This window comes from Cucurbita maxima, unplaced genomic scaffold (genome assembly GCF_002738345.1).
Source record: "Cucurbita maxima cultivar Rimu unplaced genomic scaffold, Cmax_1.0 Cma_Scf00020, whole genome shotgun sequence".
NCBI lineage: Eukaryota > Viridiplantae > Streptophyta > Magnoliopsida > Cucurbitales > Cucurbitaceae > Cucurbita > Cucurbita maxima.
The window spans coordinates 3,052,642-3,073,755 of record NW_019272036.1 but is presented as its reverse complement, the minus strand read 5'-3'; the positions used below and the strand labels follow the sequence as shown (position 1 = coordinate 3,073,755).

Here is a 21,114-nt window from a genome sequence, read left to right as displayed (position 1 = left end):
ATAAACTTCTATATTTATATTATTTTCTTTCTTTTTTTTATTACTTTATAATATTATCATTTTTTTTAAAACAAAATTAATAAAAATAACTTTTCATTTTTAAAATATATTTGAACTTTCAAAAGAGTTTAAAAGATGTCCGTGATTGTTCAAAAGTTTCGTTAATACTTTTTATCTTATTTTACTTCATTATTTGAAGAATTTCAAAAAAAAAAAAAATTAAAAAATATTCATGAATTTTTAAAAATAACATAAAAAATAATAGATTGTTTTTATCTATATATGGTTGATAAAAAATAATAGATGTTAATGCTAATTTATATATTTTTTATATTTTTTTAATTTTTTTAATTGGAAGGTATTAATGAAATTTTAAATTTTAATTAATTGTAGTAGTATTTTTAATATTTTTTTAAATTTTAAAAATATTATTAAAACAATATTTTTCTAAACCAAATATGAAATTTATGAATATTGTTATTAATTTAATCAAAATTTAAATTTATTCAATGCTCTAAAAAAAATTATTAACGTGCAAAGACTTTTTGTTACATTTTTTTTAGAAGGTTATTAATGACTTGCTTTATGTTAATTATCTTTCTTTATCCACCGAATTCAATCTTAATATTTAAATTTTTTTTCATTTATTTTATAGAGATTAACTATAATTAATATTTCATAATTATAATATTCAACCTATAATCTTTAATTTTTTTAATTCTCAAAATTACTATTACAACATTATAGTAGTTTGTAGTGTAATAAGTTTTAAAACTTCCTTCAAAAAATATTAAATGCTTGAGTTTACATGCTTTGTAAAATTACATATAAAGTTATTTTTATTTTTTAGAATATTTTTTTATAAATAACTTTAATTTAATCCAATCTTTAAACACGTTTTACATTATTAATTTTTTTTTTATAAAAAAATATATTTAAATAAAAAAAATTAGTGATTAAATATAGAGTATACACTTTCAAACTCAGTAGTCAAACATTTTTAAATAAACATTTGTCAAAAAGTTATTTTCTTTTATAAAAAAAGGTTCCCCAAATTTTAAATACCATTACGTATTTTTGACATAAAATGCCGCCTGTTAGGCAGCCGAATTACGTGTCCAATTTTGATCGACAATAGCCACCTTTAGGGACGGACTGGTAATTTCCACAAACCCCCCAAAAATAATATTTAGTAAAATTCATTCTATCTTTTTTTTTTTTTAAATTTCAAATAAAAAAAACAAATTATCCTTGAATCACAAACTCTGCCGTAATAATATTTGATCGAGTTTTCTAAGCTTTGACTTTTCATAATTAAGACTTTGGTTCTAATTGTCTATTCAAACCAATATTATTTTTAATATTAAATTAATAAAAATATCTATCACCTTTAAATTTTTACTTTAAAAAGTTCAAAAAATAGTTGAATGAAAAACCGCCTGATTATTTGCCTTAAAAATTAATGATAATTCACGTAAATTTTTAAAGTAAGGAAGAATAGAATATTTGGGTGTAATTTAATATTTGACCCAAAAAGGGAAAATTTGAAAGGAAAATATTCTTGGGTTTGAACGTAATTAAGAATTGAATGTTGCAGAAATGACCATTCAATGTTTGACGGATTGCTTACACATTGGTTTGTCAATCTTAATATTCACCATTCATTACCCATTCAACTTTAACCAAATAAATTAACATTATTTTAAATAATAATCACAACCACACCAAATATTACTCTCAAATTCTATTTTTGCCTCTTTTTATACGTTTTTAGTACGCCTCATAACTTAATCGGGTGTTTTCTAATCCAATATTTTAGCTAAACTAAAAGTTAGCTCGGGTATAAAAGAGGACAAGGTAGGGATGGAGAATCCTTCTTTATTCCCGTCCTTGTCTCTTATTTCAATTCTCATCCTTATGAAATTTGGTAAGGTCAAGTCAAAGACAGAGAGGGAGAATATAATCTTCATTCCAATCCCTTTTTAAATAACAAGAAAATAATCAAATATTTTTTGTGCTCCCTCTCTTATGTCTCGTTTAAATAGTGATTTCCCAACTCATATCGGGTAAGTTCTCATATAGTAAAGGGACATCGCAGTCAATATCAAATCAGGAAATATAAAAACTCTCCGAACATAATATATAAAAAAAATTAGACATATTTGAAGCATTTTCATCCCTTCATGAATTTTGGATATTTATTCTTAATTTTATCAAAAAATGGTCTTATTCTACATCATGAATGATATCATATACTTAAAATGAAAAATTAAAAAAATATATATTTAAATTAATAATTTATATTTATTATTTATTTATTTAAAAAACTCATTGGAACAAGAAAATGAGTCGGCTTGTGTGTTGTTGGAAACTGTGGTCAGCTAAGGAATCAAAGGAATGGATTTTGTAGGTTTCGTCGAAGGTCCCATTTTGACTTTTTCAAAATAATTTATTTATAAATAAAAATGCAACCAGCAGACCGTACAGCCGCAATAACCTTAGTCAACGGTTCGGCGAATTGCCCACCGACCGTGGACCACTGGAGCGACCGTCCACGAACCGCCACGAACCACCACGAACCACCACGAACCACACTCATTTCCCTGCCTCTTTTGGCCATACAATTTTATAGAGCCACAGATTTTATTTTTCCTATAATTACTTAATTAAAAGAATTAAATTTAAGTTTGAAGTTTTAACCTCATTAATATATTTCTGCGAGCTGAGCTGGCATCCACCTCAGCTTTTCATGGATGGTAATATTGCAATTTTAAAATATAAATAAAAATACAAATTTCCAAGATTTTTTTAAAATTAAAATAATTACAGGTCAGAATCAAATTATCGATCTTTGATTAAATAGTCAAAGTAATTGTATCTCCTTCGACAATTTAAGGCTATACTTTATTAAATTGAGCAAGTCTCGTGGTTGTTTTAATTATGAAAGAGCGTGATGGAATCCGAAAAAAAGATATTTAGATATTTATATCACAAAAACATTTATATAAAAATTATGTTTATTAATTTAGAAATGTGTGTGATTGATATACAGTCATAGCTATAATGTGACGTGTATTTATTACAATTTATTTATAAAGTGTACATAAACGATTTCGGTCTGTATTATTGACATTTTTAAACTCGATATAAATATATTTTTGATATTTTAAAAAAAGTTTAAAAGTTATTTATAAAATTTTCGAAGGTAAAAGGAACGTTAACAATTTTAAATATTATTAAATTTTTTGAAAGTATAATGATAATTTTAAGAAAAAAATATAAAATTTATGAATATTTGTAATTAATTTAGCCGAATATTTTTTACATAAAAATTATAATTTATCGATGTCGGTCTCGACCTTATTATGTAACAAACAACCGATTTTTATTAATGCTTTGAAAATTTGATATAATGTAGTCTCAATCAATCTTTAATTCAATATCTACCAATTTTATTTTTCAATTTTCTCGTATCAAATTCTATGAATTTATATCTCAATTAAAAAATAAATAATGATAAATATATTTATTAATTTAATTTTGATTTTATTTTATTCATTCATTGCCCTTGTTTCCACGTTTTGTGGGTACAATGACGAAAATGACCTTATAACGAGGCGCAACACGTAGCACCGACCAAAGGAAAGTCTGTCCGTTATTCTTATTGTCTACCGTTGATTGATGTTATGAATCACGAGTGGGCTCCACCGTTGATTTATGAATCAATGGTTGTGATTCATCTCCTTGTCTGGGCCCCACACTAACCCCCTATCAGAATGACAGCCTGTCATCCACTCTGATTCCATTTTCCATCTCTTTCTAATTTTCTTTTCCCATAACATAGTTATAAATTTAATGCGTGGATAATTAAATGTGTTCAATTTTAAATTATTTTTTTGTATTTTTTTTGAAAGACTTGATTTATTAGATAACGTTTAAGAATTACTGCGCTGTCATATCCATCGGGGCCTAGCATTGCCCCGACGATTAAGTATATGCCGTGGGTTTTAATGCTATCCATTTTCGAGACTACTTGATTCGGTAGGTGAATTGTTACACACTCCTTAACAGATTTTATGAAACACCGTCCTGTTGTGTTAATCGACCAACCCCCTTTGTGGGATCTAGATTAGCACGTGATTAGGCACGGTATCACGAATTTTAGTTCATCTCACATTGACAGTCTTACTTACCAAAAATCACCAACTTGGAGCTATATATATAAATTAAACAAAAAGTCTAAAATTTAGAGACTTTAAAATTTTTGTCGTAATATATATTTTCTTTATAACACGTTCTCGATAAACATGTCTCTCGATCATTCTACATTCATATTATATGATTTAATTTGAACGAAATTGTATTTTAGATGAATTTACGTTTATTAACATCTTAGTATTAATATAATTCAATTAATTAAAATGTTATAAATTTTGGAGAATTTGTTTTTTCAAGAAAACAATAATAAATATAATAATAATAATTATTATTATTATGGGAACATAAAAAAGAATCCAGGGTTAGTTTAGGGATTTAATTTGCATGAAAACCAAATATACAAAGTTGTTTAAATTTAATGGAGAGAAGAGGTGAAATTAATTTGTTTGTTATAAGGTAGTGAAGTGAAATTCCTATTTCACCCTCCAATTTATCTTTTCCAATTAAAAATTCTAAAACATTTAGTTTTCATTTACCAAAAATAATTTTCTCATATATTTTTTTTATGTATGAAAATAATTCAATTGATTATATAATTTGGTACGTCACATTAATTAAAAAATATTATTATCTTATAACACGTGGAAATATTCCATTAAAAAAATTGCCTAAAAAATATAGTGACTATTATTTTATAAACTAGCATAGGTTATGAGTGAATTGAGATTTATTTTTTTCATTATTTTAATAAACAAATCCATACATTATTTTATAATATTTTTCAATTATATAAAATTCAGCAATAATAATTATCAATTGCACCCAAGTGTATTAAATGCCCTTTACCCATTTTAAAAGGCTAAAGCATTTTATATATATTTTGTATTGAATTTAAATGTTTGTTTATAATAAAAATAAAATGTTAGGTAATACAATTAATTATTTATTAATTTTCCAACAAAATTGCTTTTCAGCGGCTTGAAAATAAATAATCAAAAAATAAAAAATATTAATATTAAAATGGTATTTTTTAAATATTAAAACATTAAAATAAAATAAATGAATTCTTAAAGAGTATAATAAAAACATATACTATGAATTTGACCGAAATTATTAAATATCTTCAAATAAAATGAATAAAAACAAAAAAAAAAAAAAAATACTATAAAAAAGGAAGATACATGCATTATCCTCTACCCATTCCAAGTAATTTTGAAGTCATTCCTTTGGACCAGCCATTTGTATGTCTTTGGTTCTATAACGTTTAAATAATCCTGCCACGTTTTTTTTTATTACCATTATTTTTGTTTTTAAAATATTAATTAATTTCTCCATATTTAATGTTTTTTTTTTTTTTTTTTAATTTTATACTTCAAAGTCATCATCTTAATCATTATAGTTTCCCAATTATTAGCCTTTCTAATTCTATATAATTAAGCACACAAATTACTTCAAAATTAAACCCTGGTTACCCGTGTTAAGGTCTGATTTTATTTTGTGTGATCTCGTATTAGAGTGAACAATGAGTGTCAACGAGGACGGTGGGTCTCAAAGGGGCTGACCATGAGATCCCGCATCGATTGGAGAGATAGTAATGAGTGCTAGTGAAGACGATGGGTCTCGGAGGAGAGGTGGATTGTCGGATTGCACATTGATTGGAGAGAGGAACAAGTGTCAACGAATGCGTTAGGTCTTGAAGGGGGTGGACTGTTAGATCCCGCATCGATTGTAGAGAGTAACGAATGCTAGTGAATACACTGATGTGGGTGGACTATAAGGGTGAATTATGAGATTCCACATTTTTTGAACTTTTTGCTAGCGTTTTTTAACCCTAATAAACGCGTTTTAAAAACTTTGAAGCAAAAGGTGAAAAAGAAAGTCAATATTCAGTTCTATCCATGATGATGATGGAGGGCTTGAAGCCCATAAGAATTTGGGCCTCGAGGGACTAATGTAGACGTGAGGCCCATATAGGATTGGGCCTTGAAAAGCTTGTTAGAATGTGAAGCCCAATTTGAGTTGGGCCTTGAGGAAGAAAATGCATTACTATATTTGACTTATTCTTAATTAAAATAAAATGGGTGAGTATTTAATTGAATTTGTGTTATAAAGAAAGATGAAATTAGGTTGCCAAATTAAGCAAAATGCATGGTTAAAATTCACATAAAACTTGAATTAAGTAAAAAATTAATGCAAGGTTTGACCAAGTAATTAATCTTAATCAAAATGATTAAGAATTTGATTAAGCAAACATGAGCATAATTTAAAAAGCGAGAGAGGCACCAAGAACAGGAACGGCCAAAGAAATCTCCATTAGAATCCTTTTCAAAAAAGCATCAAATCCGCCGCCGCCGTCGCCGCCGCAGCCAGTGTCTTTTCCGAACAATTGCTTCAGTTTCTTCACCAGACAATCGCATCGGATCTTCATCAGCCATTTTCTAAATCGAATCGACCTCCAATGCGCCGCCGCTCGAGGCGGCCTTTCGCCGCCGAGACGGACTATCGGCAGCCTCTTCCGCCGAAGATGGATCCAGCGGTGGTGCGCCCGACGGTGGCTGGAGTGGAGGAGGGATTGGGCCACGGCTCTGGGCTCAGATTCGCGAGACTGAGCCATGTTGAAGAAGTGTGTGAGAGATTTTAGGGGTGTGGTTTTATTTATAATTATATCTTTTCTGGATTTATTACCTTTTTTGAAAATGAAATTAATTAATTAATTAATTAATTAATTACTTCTTTTTTTTTTTTTTTTTTTTGGCTTTTGCAAGTGGGTTTTTGTTTAATGAATCAATTAATTGAAGCTTAAATAAATAAAAGTGTGTCGTACAAGTTGATATTTAGTTTTATTTTTTTTAATAAAATTGNGATTTATTACCTTTTTTGAAAATTCAATTAATTAATTAATTAATTAATTAATTATTTTTTTTTTTTTTTTTTTTTTTTGGCTTTTGCAAGTGGGTTTTTGTTTAATGAATCAATTAATTGAAGCTTAAATAAATAAAAGTGTGTCGTACAAGTTGATATTTAGTTTTATTTTTTTTAATAAAATTGTTTTTGGATTATTAGAGTTGAAAAAAAAAATTAATTATTAAATAAATAAAAATCTTAATGTCACGGTCAAGGGACCAACCATGGAGGTTGTGATTGAGAGGACACCAACCTCTAAGCACCAACCAAGTACTGGTTGTTACCCACAATGTTCCGTTGTCGTCTTAGACACGAACTAACTGACCAAGGAAATCCTATAAATAGTAGAACGAGTCTCATCCGTAGGTGCAATTATATCGTAACTCAACCCGATACTTCTTGTCTAAGCACTTCAATACCATATTGATACGATTTGCTTTCATTTCAATTCTCAACTCAATAAATATGAAATTAAAATTTTAAAATTGTTGCGTTTTATTTGTCAACAAATTAGATTAAAGCCGGTCTAATCTTATAATAGTGAAATTCTTAACTAGAAAAGGTTATGTGACGTTGATATTACCTAAGTCAATAGTTGACTCGGCTCACCTAAAACATGAATAATACTCAAATAATTTATTTTCTTTAATGCAGTGACTCGAATTGATTAAAAGTCTTTGTTATTATAATAGAGCACGAGAATATGTACAATAATAATAATAAATCTATATTTTTAGTTTTTTTTTAAATACCTTACTTGTACTAAAATTTGTTGTTAATTCAAACGAAATTGAATTTAAATCAAACCAAAATTTAACGTTAATTTTAAAATATACATTTTTAGTTATGATTGATATATACATATATTTATTTTATTTTTATTTAATATTATAATTTTATGTTAGTTGAGTTTATTATAAATTAGGTTAAGTAATAAATAAAAATAAATGTAATGATATCTATACGATTATTCTATTTATTTTAAGGGAGATCAAAGTAAGGGTTCCAAATTATATTTATATTAAGCGCGATAAGTCAGAAAACTAGGTAAGAAGAGGTAAGGAGGACGAGAAATATAATCCCTGTTCACGACCTTATTTATCTAATAGAGAAGGAATCTCTTTCCATTCTCAGTGAATCTCGCAGATTAAATAGATATCTTTAAGTAAATGTGTTGTATAATTTTAAATATAATTGTGAGATTAAAACTAGAATTTCAAAATCTCGTATGCCGCTCCGCAAGCAAGAAGCGAAGCAGGTTTACCGAGTTGACGAGATTCAGGCAATGAAATTGCTTTACGGAGTTAACAAGGGGAAGAAGCGAAGCAACTCGACTAAGAGGGAGAAGAGCGAGAGAACATAAATCGAACCTAAAAAAACAAACAAAAAAAAAAAAAAGAAAGATAAATAACTAGGCCAATCTAGCTACCACCATCCTTCTTCTTCCCTCGTTTCGAGTTCTGTAGCTGTCACTGTCAAGTATGATTGGAAATACAGTTTGAGGAAGAAAATCACAAATTAAAGCAAACCTCGTTATCCAATATCGATTTCAATTCAACTGGGAGGTAGTGTTCATAGTTACTCCTACCCTTTATAATATAGAAATTGAGACCCCAAATTATTAGAAGTCGACCTTGTTAGACAAACACGACTCTCCACAATGGTATGATATTATCCACTTTGAGTATAAGTTCTCATGGTTTTGCTTTGAGCTCCCCAAAAGGTCTCATACCAATGAAGTTAATATTTCTCACTTATAAACTTATGATCATTCCCTAAATTAGCCGATGTGGGACTTTTATCATCCAACAAACCTAACATGGTTGCTTTGTAAAATTTTAATCGGTATAAAGTCAAATTCAAATTGTTAAAACTTTGGTGGGAAGTTAAGTATAAAGTCAAATTCAAATTCTTTTCCTTCTCTTTTATCCCTTCACTTAGAATTCCAAATCTATGATGGTGACCTTCTAAAGCATGGGAAGAGTATCGAACGAAATGTACTCTTCTTTTTTGAGCAGTTCTTAGTATCCACTCTCATCACCGAGTGAGTCAGTCAACTTAAAATTGTGTCCTTTTCAGCCTCACGACTTATTTGGCCCCACTTAGAAAAGAAAGTTCTAGAAAACCGGGACAAAGAGCTTCTAAAAAGAGAGTTTGAGAGTCAGATTTGAATGAATTGAAACCAATATTATAGGGTAATAAGTAAAAAAATAAATACCAAGCTTAAACAACATATGAGTCAGGGTAGGAAGAATTGACGACGCCTCTTGTGAGTCGCCACTTTATTTCTCTCAACATAAAGGTCAATACCTACTCTCTCCATTATAATGGTCGTGACATTCTCCCCCACCCACTTAAATTAGTCATCTTCCTTTATAACTTTTTGAGGCACAAACACAAACATATAAAAAAAAAAAGTGATATTTAACCTATTTCAAAATAAAACTCTTTCCAATATTTTCTTGTCTTCCAAACAGAACAGGAATGGAACGTTGTCTATGCTTTAGAATTCATGAGACAGATTCCCGTTTATCCCACTTTGATCCTAATTCTGTTTCAGCTTTCAAGCTACAAGAATCAATTTCAATGGAGATTCACATCACACAAGGATGAAGATCAATGTTGCCATTGCCTTTGAGTTTCAGATATCGAAGATTATTATAAAGTTTCATACTGTTCCATACGATTCAGAATAATCTAAATGAACAGCATGAGGAGCTTTGGAACCCACCTACAATGGCGGACACCAAGGTTACTTCTAAAATTCCTATTCAATATCAACAAACATACCTTACATTGATGCTATGTATCCACTGTTGAACGAGACAGCTACTGGACTCCTAACAATGTGACTTCCATCACTCCATTGAATTGACCCGAAGCTTGCTGAGTTCTTGATTCCATTGATTTTGGTGAATGTAATCTCATAAGACTGTGTCCGATTCTTTGCGCTGAACTCCAGCTTGTTTGGAAGAACAGTGATTTCCACTCCTTCTGGGGATTCTACTTTCACTTCATAAACAGCATCAACTTCGTCTCCGACATTTGTGACAGTTCTTGTGTATTTCACCACCTCGTCGCCGTCGGAATCGAACACGACGGCGAAGGATGGGTAGTTCAGATTACCAGGGCTGGTCAATTTGTGTTTACAAAGTTCGGCGTATGGAGAATCCTTCACGAAAACAGCTATTTGGCGAGAATCGTAACCAATCGAGCAGAGAAATGAAACGTAGTCCTGAGGATTGAGATCATAAATCAGGCCCGGATTCAGAGCTTTGTTGGGATCGATGTGGCCGGCACCATGAACGAACGGATTTGATTGTTTGCTGGTGGAGAGATCTGTGATTGGGCGGCCGGAAGAGTCCAAAGAGTAAGAAGTGGTGACGAGAGCAGATTTGATTGCCGCGGGCGACCACGTTGGAAAAGCCTTCCGGAGCAAGGCGGCGACGCCGCTGACGTGAGGGCAAGACATTGAAGTTCCGGAGATGATATTGAACTCGACTCTTCGCGGATCGATGCTTAGACTGGTTGGACTGCTGTAGCCACTCCAGCCGGCCAAAATGTTAACTCCCGGAGCTATTACGTCTGGTTTCAGAATCTCCGCCGTCCTGAAGTTCGGGCCGCGGCTGGAGAAGGCTGCGACTCTCGGAGCAGGAGGCGAATCGCCGATTACAGTTCCGCGAAACACGATTGTAGCAGTGGGACTCGGATCTGAATGGATGTAGTCTTTAAGTGTGTTACCGGCGATTTCTCCGATCATAGTTCCCGGAATAAGATGTGAATCTGCTAAGAGCTCTTCGCCGTTTTCCTCCGTATTGGCGAGTATCATACCAAGACCACCGGCGGTTTTCACGGTACTTCCTTTGGCGACTCTGGCGTTCCCTCCCCGATCACACACGACGATCTTCCCGGCGACTTTCGACGAATCGAGAGTTCCCGAATAACAATACCTGTTACCACAATCTCCAGCATAGACCAACGGAAGCTTGGAATCACCAAGAGGATCGCCGGAATAGAGCGATACGCCGCTGAAAACCCTACCGTCTCCGAGAATCACATCGGCGAGAAATTCTCTGTCGATTGTGGAGGCACCGACGGTGATGATCCATGGAGCGATGTTCACAGCCGTATAGGGACCGGGACCAGAGTTTCCAGCGGAGCAAGAGACGACAACGCCGTGCTGCATCGCGCCGAATGCTCCGATTGCGATAGAATCTCGATAGTACGCAGGGGGCCGACCGGAGGATCCGACTGAGAGAGAGATGATGTGGACTCCATCAGCAATCGCCTGATCCATAGCGGCGAGGATGTCAGAATCGTAACAACCAAGTTCCCAGCAGATTTTGTAGGCAGCAATACGAGCTCTGTTCGCCATGCCTCTAGCTTCTCCACGAGCGTATTGAAAAAAACTCGCGTTCTTGACGAACGAACCTGCAGCTGTAGAGGCAGTGTGAGTCCCATGGCCGTCCGTATCCCTAGCAGATTTGAAATCTGATGAACCTTGAAGCGATCTTCGTACAGCAGACTCGTATCCGGAAAAGTAGGCTCTCGCACCAATAATCTTCCGATTACAGGCCGAAGCCGAAAACCCTACCCCGGTCTGACAGGTGCCTTTCCATGTTGCCGGAACCGGAGAAAGTCCCTCATCGGAGAAACTCGGTCGTTCCGGCCAAATTCCAGTATCTAGAACGCCAATAATCACATCATCAGCATAATTAGTCTCCGCCCAGAGCCCTTGGCTATCCGCCAAACCTAAGAAATGAGGCGTCCTAGTCGTATGAAGCTGACGGACTCGATCAGGAATCACCGAAATAACTCCGGGAATCCGACGCAGTTCCGCTGCCTGAGCAGCCGTGATGCGTGCAGAGAAACCATTAGCGGCAAGTTCGTAGTTGTAAAGAAGCTTCGTCGGATGAGGAGAAGGAGAGAGTGAATCTAGAATGGAGGAGTGCCAATGATGATGAGAGGAAAATAGCGCAGGCTTCTCCGATTTGGAAACGTGAACAATGAAGGTCTCCTGATTTTGCAGCGATCGAGAGAAAATTACAGGAACAAAACAGAGGATGAGGAAGAAGAAAACTGAGGAACAGAGATGGAGATTCGCCATTGGAGGACCTCTGTTCAGCAATTGAAGATGTGACACAAAGGGCCACCGGCGACGTAAATAAATATAAATGAACAACTTTATAAGGTCCACTTTATTCCACGTCAGCTTATTGTTATTTATTTGTTATTTTTTAGATATTTGTTAATTGTACGTTTGGAGTTTGTAACAAACTTATTTAGTTTTATTCGATTCAAATAAATTAAAATGTATTAAAAGTAATTAAAGTTTAATATTTTTTCAAAATATATATTAAAATTAAATTATAAATATGAATTAAATGTTTGAAAATAGATAAAATAAATATCTTAATTTAAAATTAATATGTTTTTTTTTTATATTTTATATTTAAAGATAAAATAAAAATCAAATTCAATCTTATTATTATGTCAGATTTTTAATTTACGAGACCAAAATAATTAATTAGCCGAATGTGGGTCCCCCATTTAAAAAATATATAGAATGAGACAACCAATGAATGGGCGACACGTCATCAGATAAAGATTCTTCATGGACGGGGAGGAATCGTCTACGTCCTGAATAATGATAAGACATTGGTGGGTATTTTTAAAAGTACTTTTTTTTTTCTTTTAAAAAATACACGAATATTTCGTAAATTGTCTTTTTATAGCAAAATAATAATATCTTTAATAAAAATAATGCATCTCTCATTAAATAAAATGATGAATTAAAAATAATTTATCAGTCTGATTTTTATTAATTATTAGAGATTTAATATCAACTTTATAATAATAATAATAATTAATGTATTGATTCAACTTTACAACAATAATAAATGTCATTATCATTTAAATTATACCCAAATTATTTATTACATGCTATTAGTTTTAAAATTATAATTAAAAAAGTAACTAGAAATTCTAAGGATCATAAATAATAATATTCAAAAATTTAAATAATAGTATTTGTGAAATAAATAAAATATTTAATATTTATTTTAGACAAAAAAGGTAATGAGTAGCAGATTTAGAAAATAAATCATATTTAAATAAATATTAAAAATGTGTTTAATAATTAAATTACAGATGTGTTTTTATATGCCAAAAAATTATATCGTTATTATTTTACAATACCTTATAATTTAAAACATATTATATATTATATATCGTTATTATTATTATCTTTTGTCGTTTTTTGAATTTACTTTATTATTTATAGAGTTTAAATTAATATTTTGTACTCTAATATCATTGATATTTATGCGACAACGGTGGATTTATTGATACTTTATTTGAATTGATTAAAAAAAATTATAAGTTAACACATTAACCAATTCATACGGCTTCGGGACTGACTTTAATACTATTTGTAATAGTTAGATCACAATTTTAAAACGTGTTTAATAGGGAGAGATTTTCATATCGTTATAAGTAAATGTTTCATTCTCTTTTCTAACTGATGTGTGATCTCACAATCTACCCTCTTTAGAGATCCAGTGTCCTCATTGTCAGCTTCATGGTTTTAAAACACGGACAAGTTTAATTAATATTTTGTTATCTTCTCCAGCCGACGTGGGATCTCATAGCTAATTATTATCTTAAAAGTTGATAGCTCATTTATGAGTTAAAGTCGTTGGAACGGCTATCCAGATTCATCGAGAGAGAAGATGAAGAAAACAATGAACAAGACGCATCTGTCATTTATACAACCCACGAGCTAATTGTGTATCAAACTTTGCAAATTTGGATCAAATTCAAGAAATATGAGCATTTTTCAAATCAAAAGCTATGTATAAACGGTCAAGATTATCAAAATTGTTCCTATTTTAGGATGATTTATAGTTGGTTAAAAGATATTATAAAATGGACAAATAGGGTTCATCCTAATGTGAAACGTATTGATTCATTTCCGTTTCAATCTCCAATTCTCGACAAAAATAATCACATTCAGACTCGTTTACGATTTCTCCATTATGTTTCTTGAACTTCTTGTGGGACAGTCGGGAAGTAGGACGCTCAACTTGGAACGTATCGTAGTTGAACGAATTATTTGATGTCATGTTTCTAATAAATAAATTGTTGGTAAGAATTAGTAGTTGAACCATTAGCAGATATTATCCAACCGTTTTGGCCTGTTACGTATCGTCATTAACCTTACGATTATTTAAAACACGTCTATTAGGGAGAGATTTTCTCACTTTTGTAAGTAATGTTTTGTTCCCCTTTTCAACTGATGTGGGATCTCACACTTAGCTTCCTCGTTAACTAATCCATCTCAAAATATTATTATAGCATATGAAAAATACGCAGTTTAGAATAGTTCAACGCACGCCGATATGCTACAAATATATCTACAAGCAAAGGGAAAAGTGTTATGATTGTACAACAACACACACTCAATCTGGATGGAAACAAAGAAAAGAAGAAAAAACGTGCACGTAGGTGTGAATGTTTGATTAATCCACCACACCTAAATGGTGTGAAAGTTATCTTATTTATAATCAAATAAATTATAAGGATATGAAAATAATAATAAATGGAAAGATACCTACGATAATAAGGCAAATATCAGATATTTGCATTATAATAAAATATCAAATATAATATATATGGTAAACTATAATTTATTACTAAATATCCTTAACAACCCACCGCAAGCTAAATGTCGGATTTAAACGAACGTGAAGCTTGAATCTGAAAAATTCAAAGAGGTTGAGAAACACTTTTCATGAAGATGCTAACAACCCGGTTCTTGGCCATCAAAAATTTGCAGAGGGATCGCCGCTCAGCGGCGATGCTGCCTTGGCTTCGGCGAAAATATGTCTAACCCATGAAGAGGGATTGTCGCTTAGCGACGATGCTGCCTTGGCTCTGGTGAGAATATTTCTAACCCCAAGAAGTAGAAGAGGAAACCTAGAGCAAGGGACAAAGACAATGTTGAAGCCGGAAGAGTCGCCACATTGGGCGAAGAATCCAATTTTGGCGAGAAGGGCAGTCGGAAGAGTCGCCTCATCGGGCGAAGAAGCCAATTTTGGCAGGAAGGGCGGCGGCAACTTGGTTGGCGAATAGGCGAGTGCGGCACCCAGATTTCGAAGGTAAATCTCTGCAAAAGGTGATAGGTTTATGTTAGGGTTTATGTGAAGAATGAAGGTTGATTGGGAAGAAAATGAGAGAGACTATATTGGCCAAGGGGAAAACCGATTGGGTTGGAAAAGGTGAGGTTGTATGTACAGAGTATGACGAAAGGTGATTTGGAGGTCAATAGGGTGGAGCCGAAGAGTAATCAATCGGCTCCGACTACGACAACCATGAAGACTGCCCCTGCGGCGTCAAAACCAGCAGGGGTGGTGGAGAAGAAGATTAGAGGATTCAAAAGCCATTGAAAAGAAAGGATCGGGGTTGTTAAACCGAGAGGGCTCTGATACGATGTGAATGTTTGATTAATCCACCACACCTAAATGGTGTGAAAGTTATCTTATTTATAATCAAATGAATTACAAGGATATGGAAATAGTAATAAATGGAAATAACAATAAATGGAAAGATACCTATGATAATAAGGCAAATATTAGATATTTGCCTTATAATAAAATATCAAATATAATATATATGGTAAACTATAATTTATTACTAAATATCCTTAACACCCCACCGCAAGCTAAGCGTCGGATTTAAACGAACGTGAAGCTTGAATCTGAAAAATTCAAAGAGGTTGAGAAACACTTTTCATGAAGATGCTAACAACCCGGTTCTTGGNCATCAAAAATTGCAGAGGGATCGCCGCTCAGCGGCGATGCTGCCTTGGCTTCGGCGAAAATATGTCTAACCCATGAAGAGGGATTGTCGCTTAGCGACGATGCTGCCTTGGCTCTGGTGAGAATATTTCTAACCCCAAGAAGTAGAAGAGGAAACCTAGAGCAAGGGACAAAGACAATGTTGAAGCCGGAAGAGTCGCCACATTGGGCGAAGAATCCAATTTTGGCGAGAAGGGCAGTCGGAAGAGTCGCCTCATCGGGCGAAGAAGCCAATTTTGGCAGGAAGGGCGGCGGCAACTTGGTTGGCGAATAGGCCAGTGCGGCACCCAGATTTCGAAGGTAAATCTCTGCAAAAGGTGATAGGTTTATGTTAGGGTTTATGTGAAGAATGAAGGTTGATTGGGAAGAAAATGAGAGAGACTATATTGGCCAAGGGGAAAACCGATTGGGTTGGAAAAGGTGAGGTTGTATGTACAGAGTATGACGAAAGGTGATTTGGAGGTCAATAGGGTGGAGCCGAAGAGTAATCAATCGGCTCCGACTACGACAACCATGAAGACTGCCCCTGCGGCGTCAAAACCAGCAGGGGTGGTGGAGAAGAAGATTAGAGGATTCAAAAGCCATTGAAAAGAAAGGATCGGGGTTGTTAAACCGAGAGGGCTCTGATACCATGTGAATGTTTGATTAATCCACCCGACCTAAATGGTGTGAAAGTTATCTTATTTATAATCAAATGAATTACAAGGATATGGAAATAGTAATAAATGGAAATAACAATAAATGGAAAATACCTATGATAATAACGCAAATATTAGATATTTGCCTTATAATAAAATATCAAATATAATATATATGGGAAACTATAATTTATTACTAAATATCCTTAACAGTAGGAATAGAGCATCACCATTTCTACGGGACTTTTTAAGAAGACATCACCATTTCTTTCAAACTCCAAGGCTTTGTTGTTGGCAAGATACGCTTTCTCGAAATTTTCCAGATTTTAAATTTTTGAAAAAACTATTTATTTGGAGACAAATGAAAAGATGCACCTAAATCCAAAATATAGGATAAATCGAGCTGTCCAAGCTAAGAATTAAAGCATCTCCAATGTCTTTTGTTGAATTTATAGAATCGTCATCCCCGATTTGTGATTTTGCTTTCTCATTGGTAGTGTACAATCCGTCCAAAAGTGACATTTTTCTTCACAATTCGAACACGTTACGTTTGGTCTGTTTGAAATTTTTTTATGGTTCTTTGATTTTGATTTACCCTTGTTTTGGCCCTTCAATATACTTCTTCCCTCTTGGTCAACACCGAGAGCACTACTAGATGAATTATCAATTTCTCGTTTGCGAATACTTTCACTGAGAAGTACATCTTGAATTTGATCAAACTTCAGTTTTTCAGATCTTCGAGAACTGCTGATCGCAGCAACAATAATCTCACACGACTCGGGTAAAGATGACATCAAAATCAATGCTTTAACTTCATCTTCTATATTAATTTCCACCAAACTCAATTGACTTACAATCATATTGAATTCCTTTATATCGTCAGCAACATATCCACTTTTAGACATTTGTAGATTGAACAATCATTGTTCATAGTCGACGGTTTTTCGTACATATTCGACTGCACCTTCAACAGATCTGACGTTGTCTTCTCCTTGATGATGTTAAACGCCACGTTTTTGGACAGCATCAACCCGATCAATCCTAGGATTTGATGGTCGTTGAGCTTTCACTGCTCCATGGTCATGGTATCAGGCTTTACCCCCAATAGGGGTTCGTGAAGATCTTTCTAGTATAAATAACCTTCAATCTACATCTCTAAAAAACTAGAATAAGATCCATCAAACTTTTCAATTCCAATATTTGGACTTTTCATCTTCATGGATCGTGGTGAATCTCTTCTAGCTCTGATGTCATCTGTTAGGATCGCACAACAACGCACACACTCGATCTAGATGAACATCAAGTTTTATGCTTTAATTAGAAAGATTGTTAGTGGTTCTTAACTTGTAGGAACTAGCTACTACTTTCTCCACTATAAATACTCATGAGATGTATGCATTTTCCACAACAACAACAAAGAGAATTGAAAAGCGAAGCGCTTAATGATTCTTTGCTCCAAAAGATCTCTCCAATCAAGTTGTTCCTTTACTTGTTTTAAACATATTTCGGCCATGGGTCATGTCCAACAATATGACCATTTTCATATATAGTTTTTAATGTGTATAACAATTGAATAAGCTATAAATAGGCAGTATGTTTAGTAACCCAACAAAAAGATACTACCAAGCAAGAGAGTGAATAGAACAGACTCTTAAAAGCGAAAGAATCAATATTTATGAGTAACTAATCACATACCTTATTCGATAAAGCAAAAGTAGAGATTTGATTCGAGCCGAACACGAAGGCCCGAGAAACTTGGTGAGTCGAGAATACCACCAAGCAAGAGAGTCAATACTAAAAGTCAAACAATCTCTCATCTTTCTTCTGTCTTTTCTCACTTTGTTCATTTTGGTGCTTTTTAGAAAGGGTTTAACCTACTTGTTCTACCAACTTTTGACTAAGATCCGATAATGGCTTTATGTTAGGATCAAATTTCACGCATCTCGACTAATCCACAGGACAACCACTTGTCTCGACTTCATTTAGTTGTTGAGGTACTAACTAAACCATAGTAGAGATAGCTACTACGACTTTAGCTCACTTTCTCTAAGCCTATTATTCTTGAATAATAATTTTTTTAAAAAAAAAAAGACAAATTAGTCAAATTTATGGCTGCTTTTAATCAAATTTATCAACAATTTGTCCTCGTTCATATCACTCATTTGATTAGATAGGAATGACGAACTTTTGTATTGTTTTCGTTCTTTTCACATTACACCAACCATATAATAACTTTGTCACAAATAATGCACATATTTTCATAGATTTTTTTAAAGATATATATATATATATATATATATATATAAAATTAAAATTAATAATGTGAATAAGAAATTGATAGGTGTTTAGGAAGAAAAATCTGTATAAATATAAAATTGAAAGGAACGGTATGAATGATTAATAGAAAGATTAAAAGAATTAATCATTAAGTTTCAATAATTCATTGGGATAGAAACTTAAAAAGTTGACAAAATCAAAGAAAATAACATTATATTATCATATTTTTTCTTATTATTATTATTATTATTATTATTTATATTTTCTCTCATTAGTTCAATTATTAAGAAGAATCTCCTACCAAAACACTTCATTTCTTTTTTCCAAAAACAAAAAAAGGAAAATAATGGCACAAAGTCTATTTTTAATACATAGAAATAAATAATATATTAATGGTTAATAAAGACAAAATTGAGAGGGTAGTTGGGTGTTCTATTTGTAAGATTGTATGAAATTAGATGTCAGAATTGATGGAAGGATTGAGATGCTTTTGAAGGACAAATTGTAAATGTTGTCTTTTATAAACTATCAATTACCCCTCTTTTTTCTCTTTATTATTGTTATTATTTAAAATAAATAAACCAGATTGTTCCAAATTTGCCGATTCTGACTGATAATGAAACCCGCCATGGATGAAGTTGTAAGGTATAATTTAGGCTTTTGATCAATAAGTTTATTTATTTTTTCTTTTTTTCTTTTTTTTGGAATACAGAGTATTATTGGATCCCCATTGTTTTCAGTTTGATTGAGATTTTGTGTTTACTTGATCCTTGGAAGGAATCCTTGTACCTTTTATGATTGATTCACGAACCAGAGAGGGAAGAAAGACAGCTTTCCGATCGAGCGAGCGACAGCAGCCGAGAGTTTTTCTTCGCGGGGCTAGCAGGCATCGACCTCAAACCTCGTGAGGGAGAATCTAAACTGCGCTTCAGAATCTGTCGCATCGCCGTAATCAAATGCACCGTCGGATTTGGAGGCGGTTTCAATGCGGTGAACTTCTTGCAAAGGTTCATGTGATTTTCCATGGCTTCTTCCGCCGCGATTAGTCTATCGGAACGGAGGATTTCGTAGTTGATCGCCTCGGAACACAATCCGCAGATCCAATTCCCGTTGTAGCGCTCGCGAACGCGTTCTATGTACGCTGGTGTGCATTCCTCTGTAAGTCCGCAGCAATAGCATTTCACGAACTCCGCCTCCATGTGAGCGATTAGCGTCGTTGACGCTGTTTGAGGTTCGATGACTGAATCGCTGAGAACGGTCACCGACATGTGATTCCGCAAACAGAATCTGAAATTAGGATATCAAAACAGCGTTACACAAATCAAACGACTACACTACGATCTATAACAACGAAAAACCCTAGAAATCTCGAAACAACTGCACTACGATCTATAAACAACGAAGAGCCCTAGAAATCTCGAAATTCCTAAAATCGAAGAGAGGACTCACCAACAGAAGCAGATTAAAAAGAGATAATACAAGAATTTCCTTCTCCCTCCGCCTAATTACGAAGGATTCTTTCACTGCTATCTCGCCTTTTCCCACTTTCCTTCTTCATCATCAGTTGATGAAATTTCACAGAGGAAAACCATTTCAAATTCAAAATTAAACTAATCTCAAGACGAACCAGTTCCGATCAGAGTCTTCGCAAAGAAAAATCGAACTCTCTCTCACTTGTATTACAATCAGAATCTTCGAAGTGGATTCTTCGCGGTCTTCTTAGCAGATCTTGAAGTGAAAGTTCGGCGAAGGAGAAAGGGCGAGATTTGGAGTTATGAAGGAGAGATTGAGAAGAAGATGAAACTTCGAAGGGTTTATAAAGGATCTAATTCGGTTCGACCACGTCAGCAAATTTTGCTGTCAAAATTTTGAGCCGTTGAATAATGGACTGCCAGCTAAGCAGTTCCGGGTTCGGGCTAATGTTAGTAAATTGTGTGCTGTTATGGAAGGTTTCCTCTTCTATAATCAACTAACCAATGTTTTTAGGCCACGTGTACTCCATCAAACTTGTACGGAACGGCTACGTTCGAAATATTCTTCCACGTAATTTCCTAGTTGTAATTTCTTTTTCCTTTTCCTTCTCTTTCACTTCCCTCGTGGGTTTGATCGGATAAATTTTGAGTTAGTTAGACTGATGATTCAAACAACTGAGTTTATAATCTGACGTTCAAATTTGATGAACCCTAAATTATTATATAATTAAATTTTATATTAAGGAACATTACGGTCATAATCAATTATTATATTTAATAAATCTCGGGTAGTACAATGAAATTCCA

At 33.3% G+C, this 21,114-nt stretch overlaps 2 protein-coding genes across 2 annotated transcripts; both read right to left on the bottom strand.

The window, feature by feature from the left end:
- Positions 1–9,669: 9,669 nt before the first annotated feature.
- LOC111494328 (subtilisin-like protease SBT1.4) lies at positions 9,670–12,227 on the bottom strand. Its single transcript, XM_023144251.1, has one exon. It carries the CDS (start codon positions 12,167–12,169, stop codon positions 9,854–9,856), a length of 2,316 nt encoding a protein of 771 aa, XP_023000019.1. The 5' UTR covers positions 12,170–12,227; the 3' UTR covers positions 9,670–9,853.
- Positions 12,228–19,515: 7,288 nt separating this feature from the next.
- LOC111494692 lies at positions 19,516–20,642 on the bottom strand. The gene is made up of 2 exons (XM_023144658.1): positions 20,285–20,642; positions 19,516–20,122 (listed from the first exon to the last, which is right to left on the bottom strand). Exon 2 carries the CDS (start codon positions 20,101–20,103, stop codon positions 19,639–19,641), a length of 465 nt encoding a protein of 154 aa, XP_023000426.1. The 5' UTR covers positions 20,104–20,122; positions 20,285–20,642; the 3' UTR covers positions 19,516–19,638.
- Between the last annotated feature and the right edge of the window lie 472 nt (positions 20,643–21,114).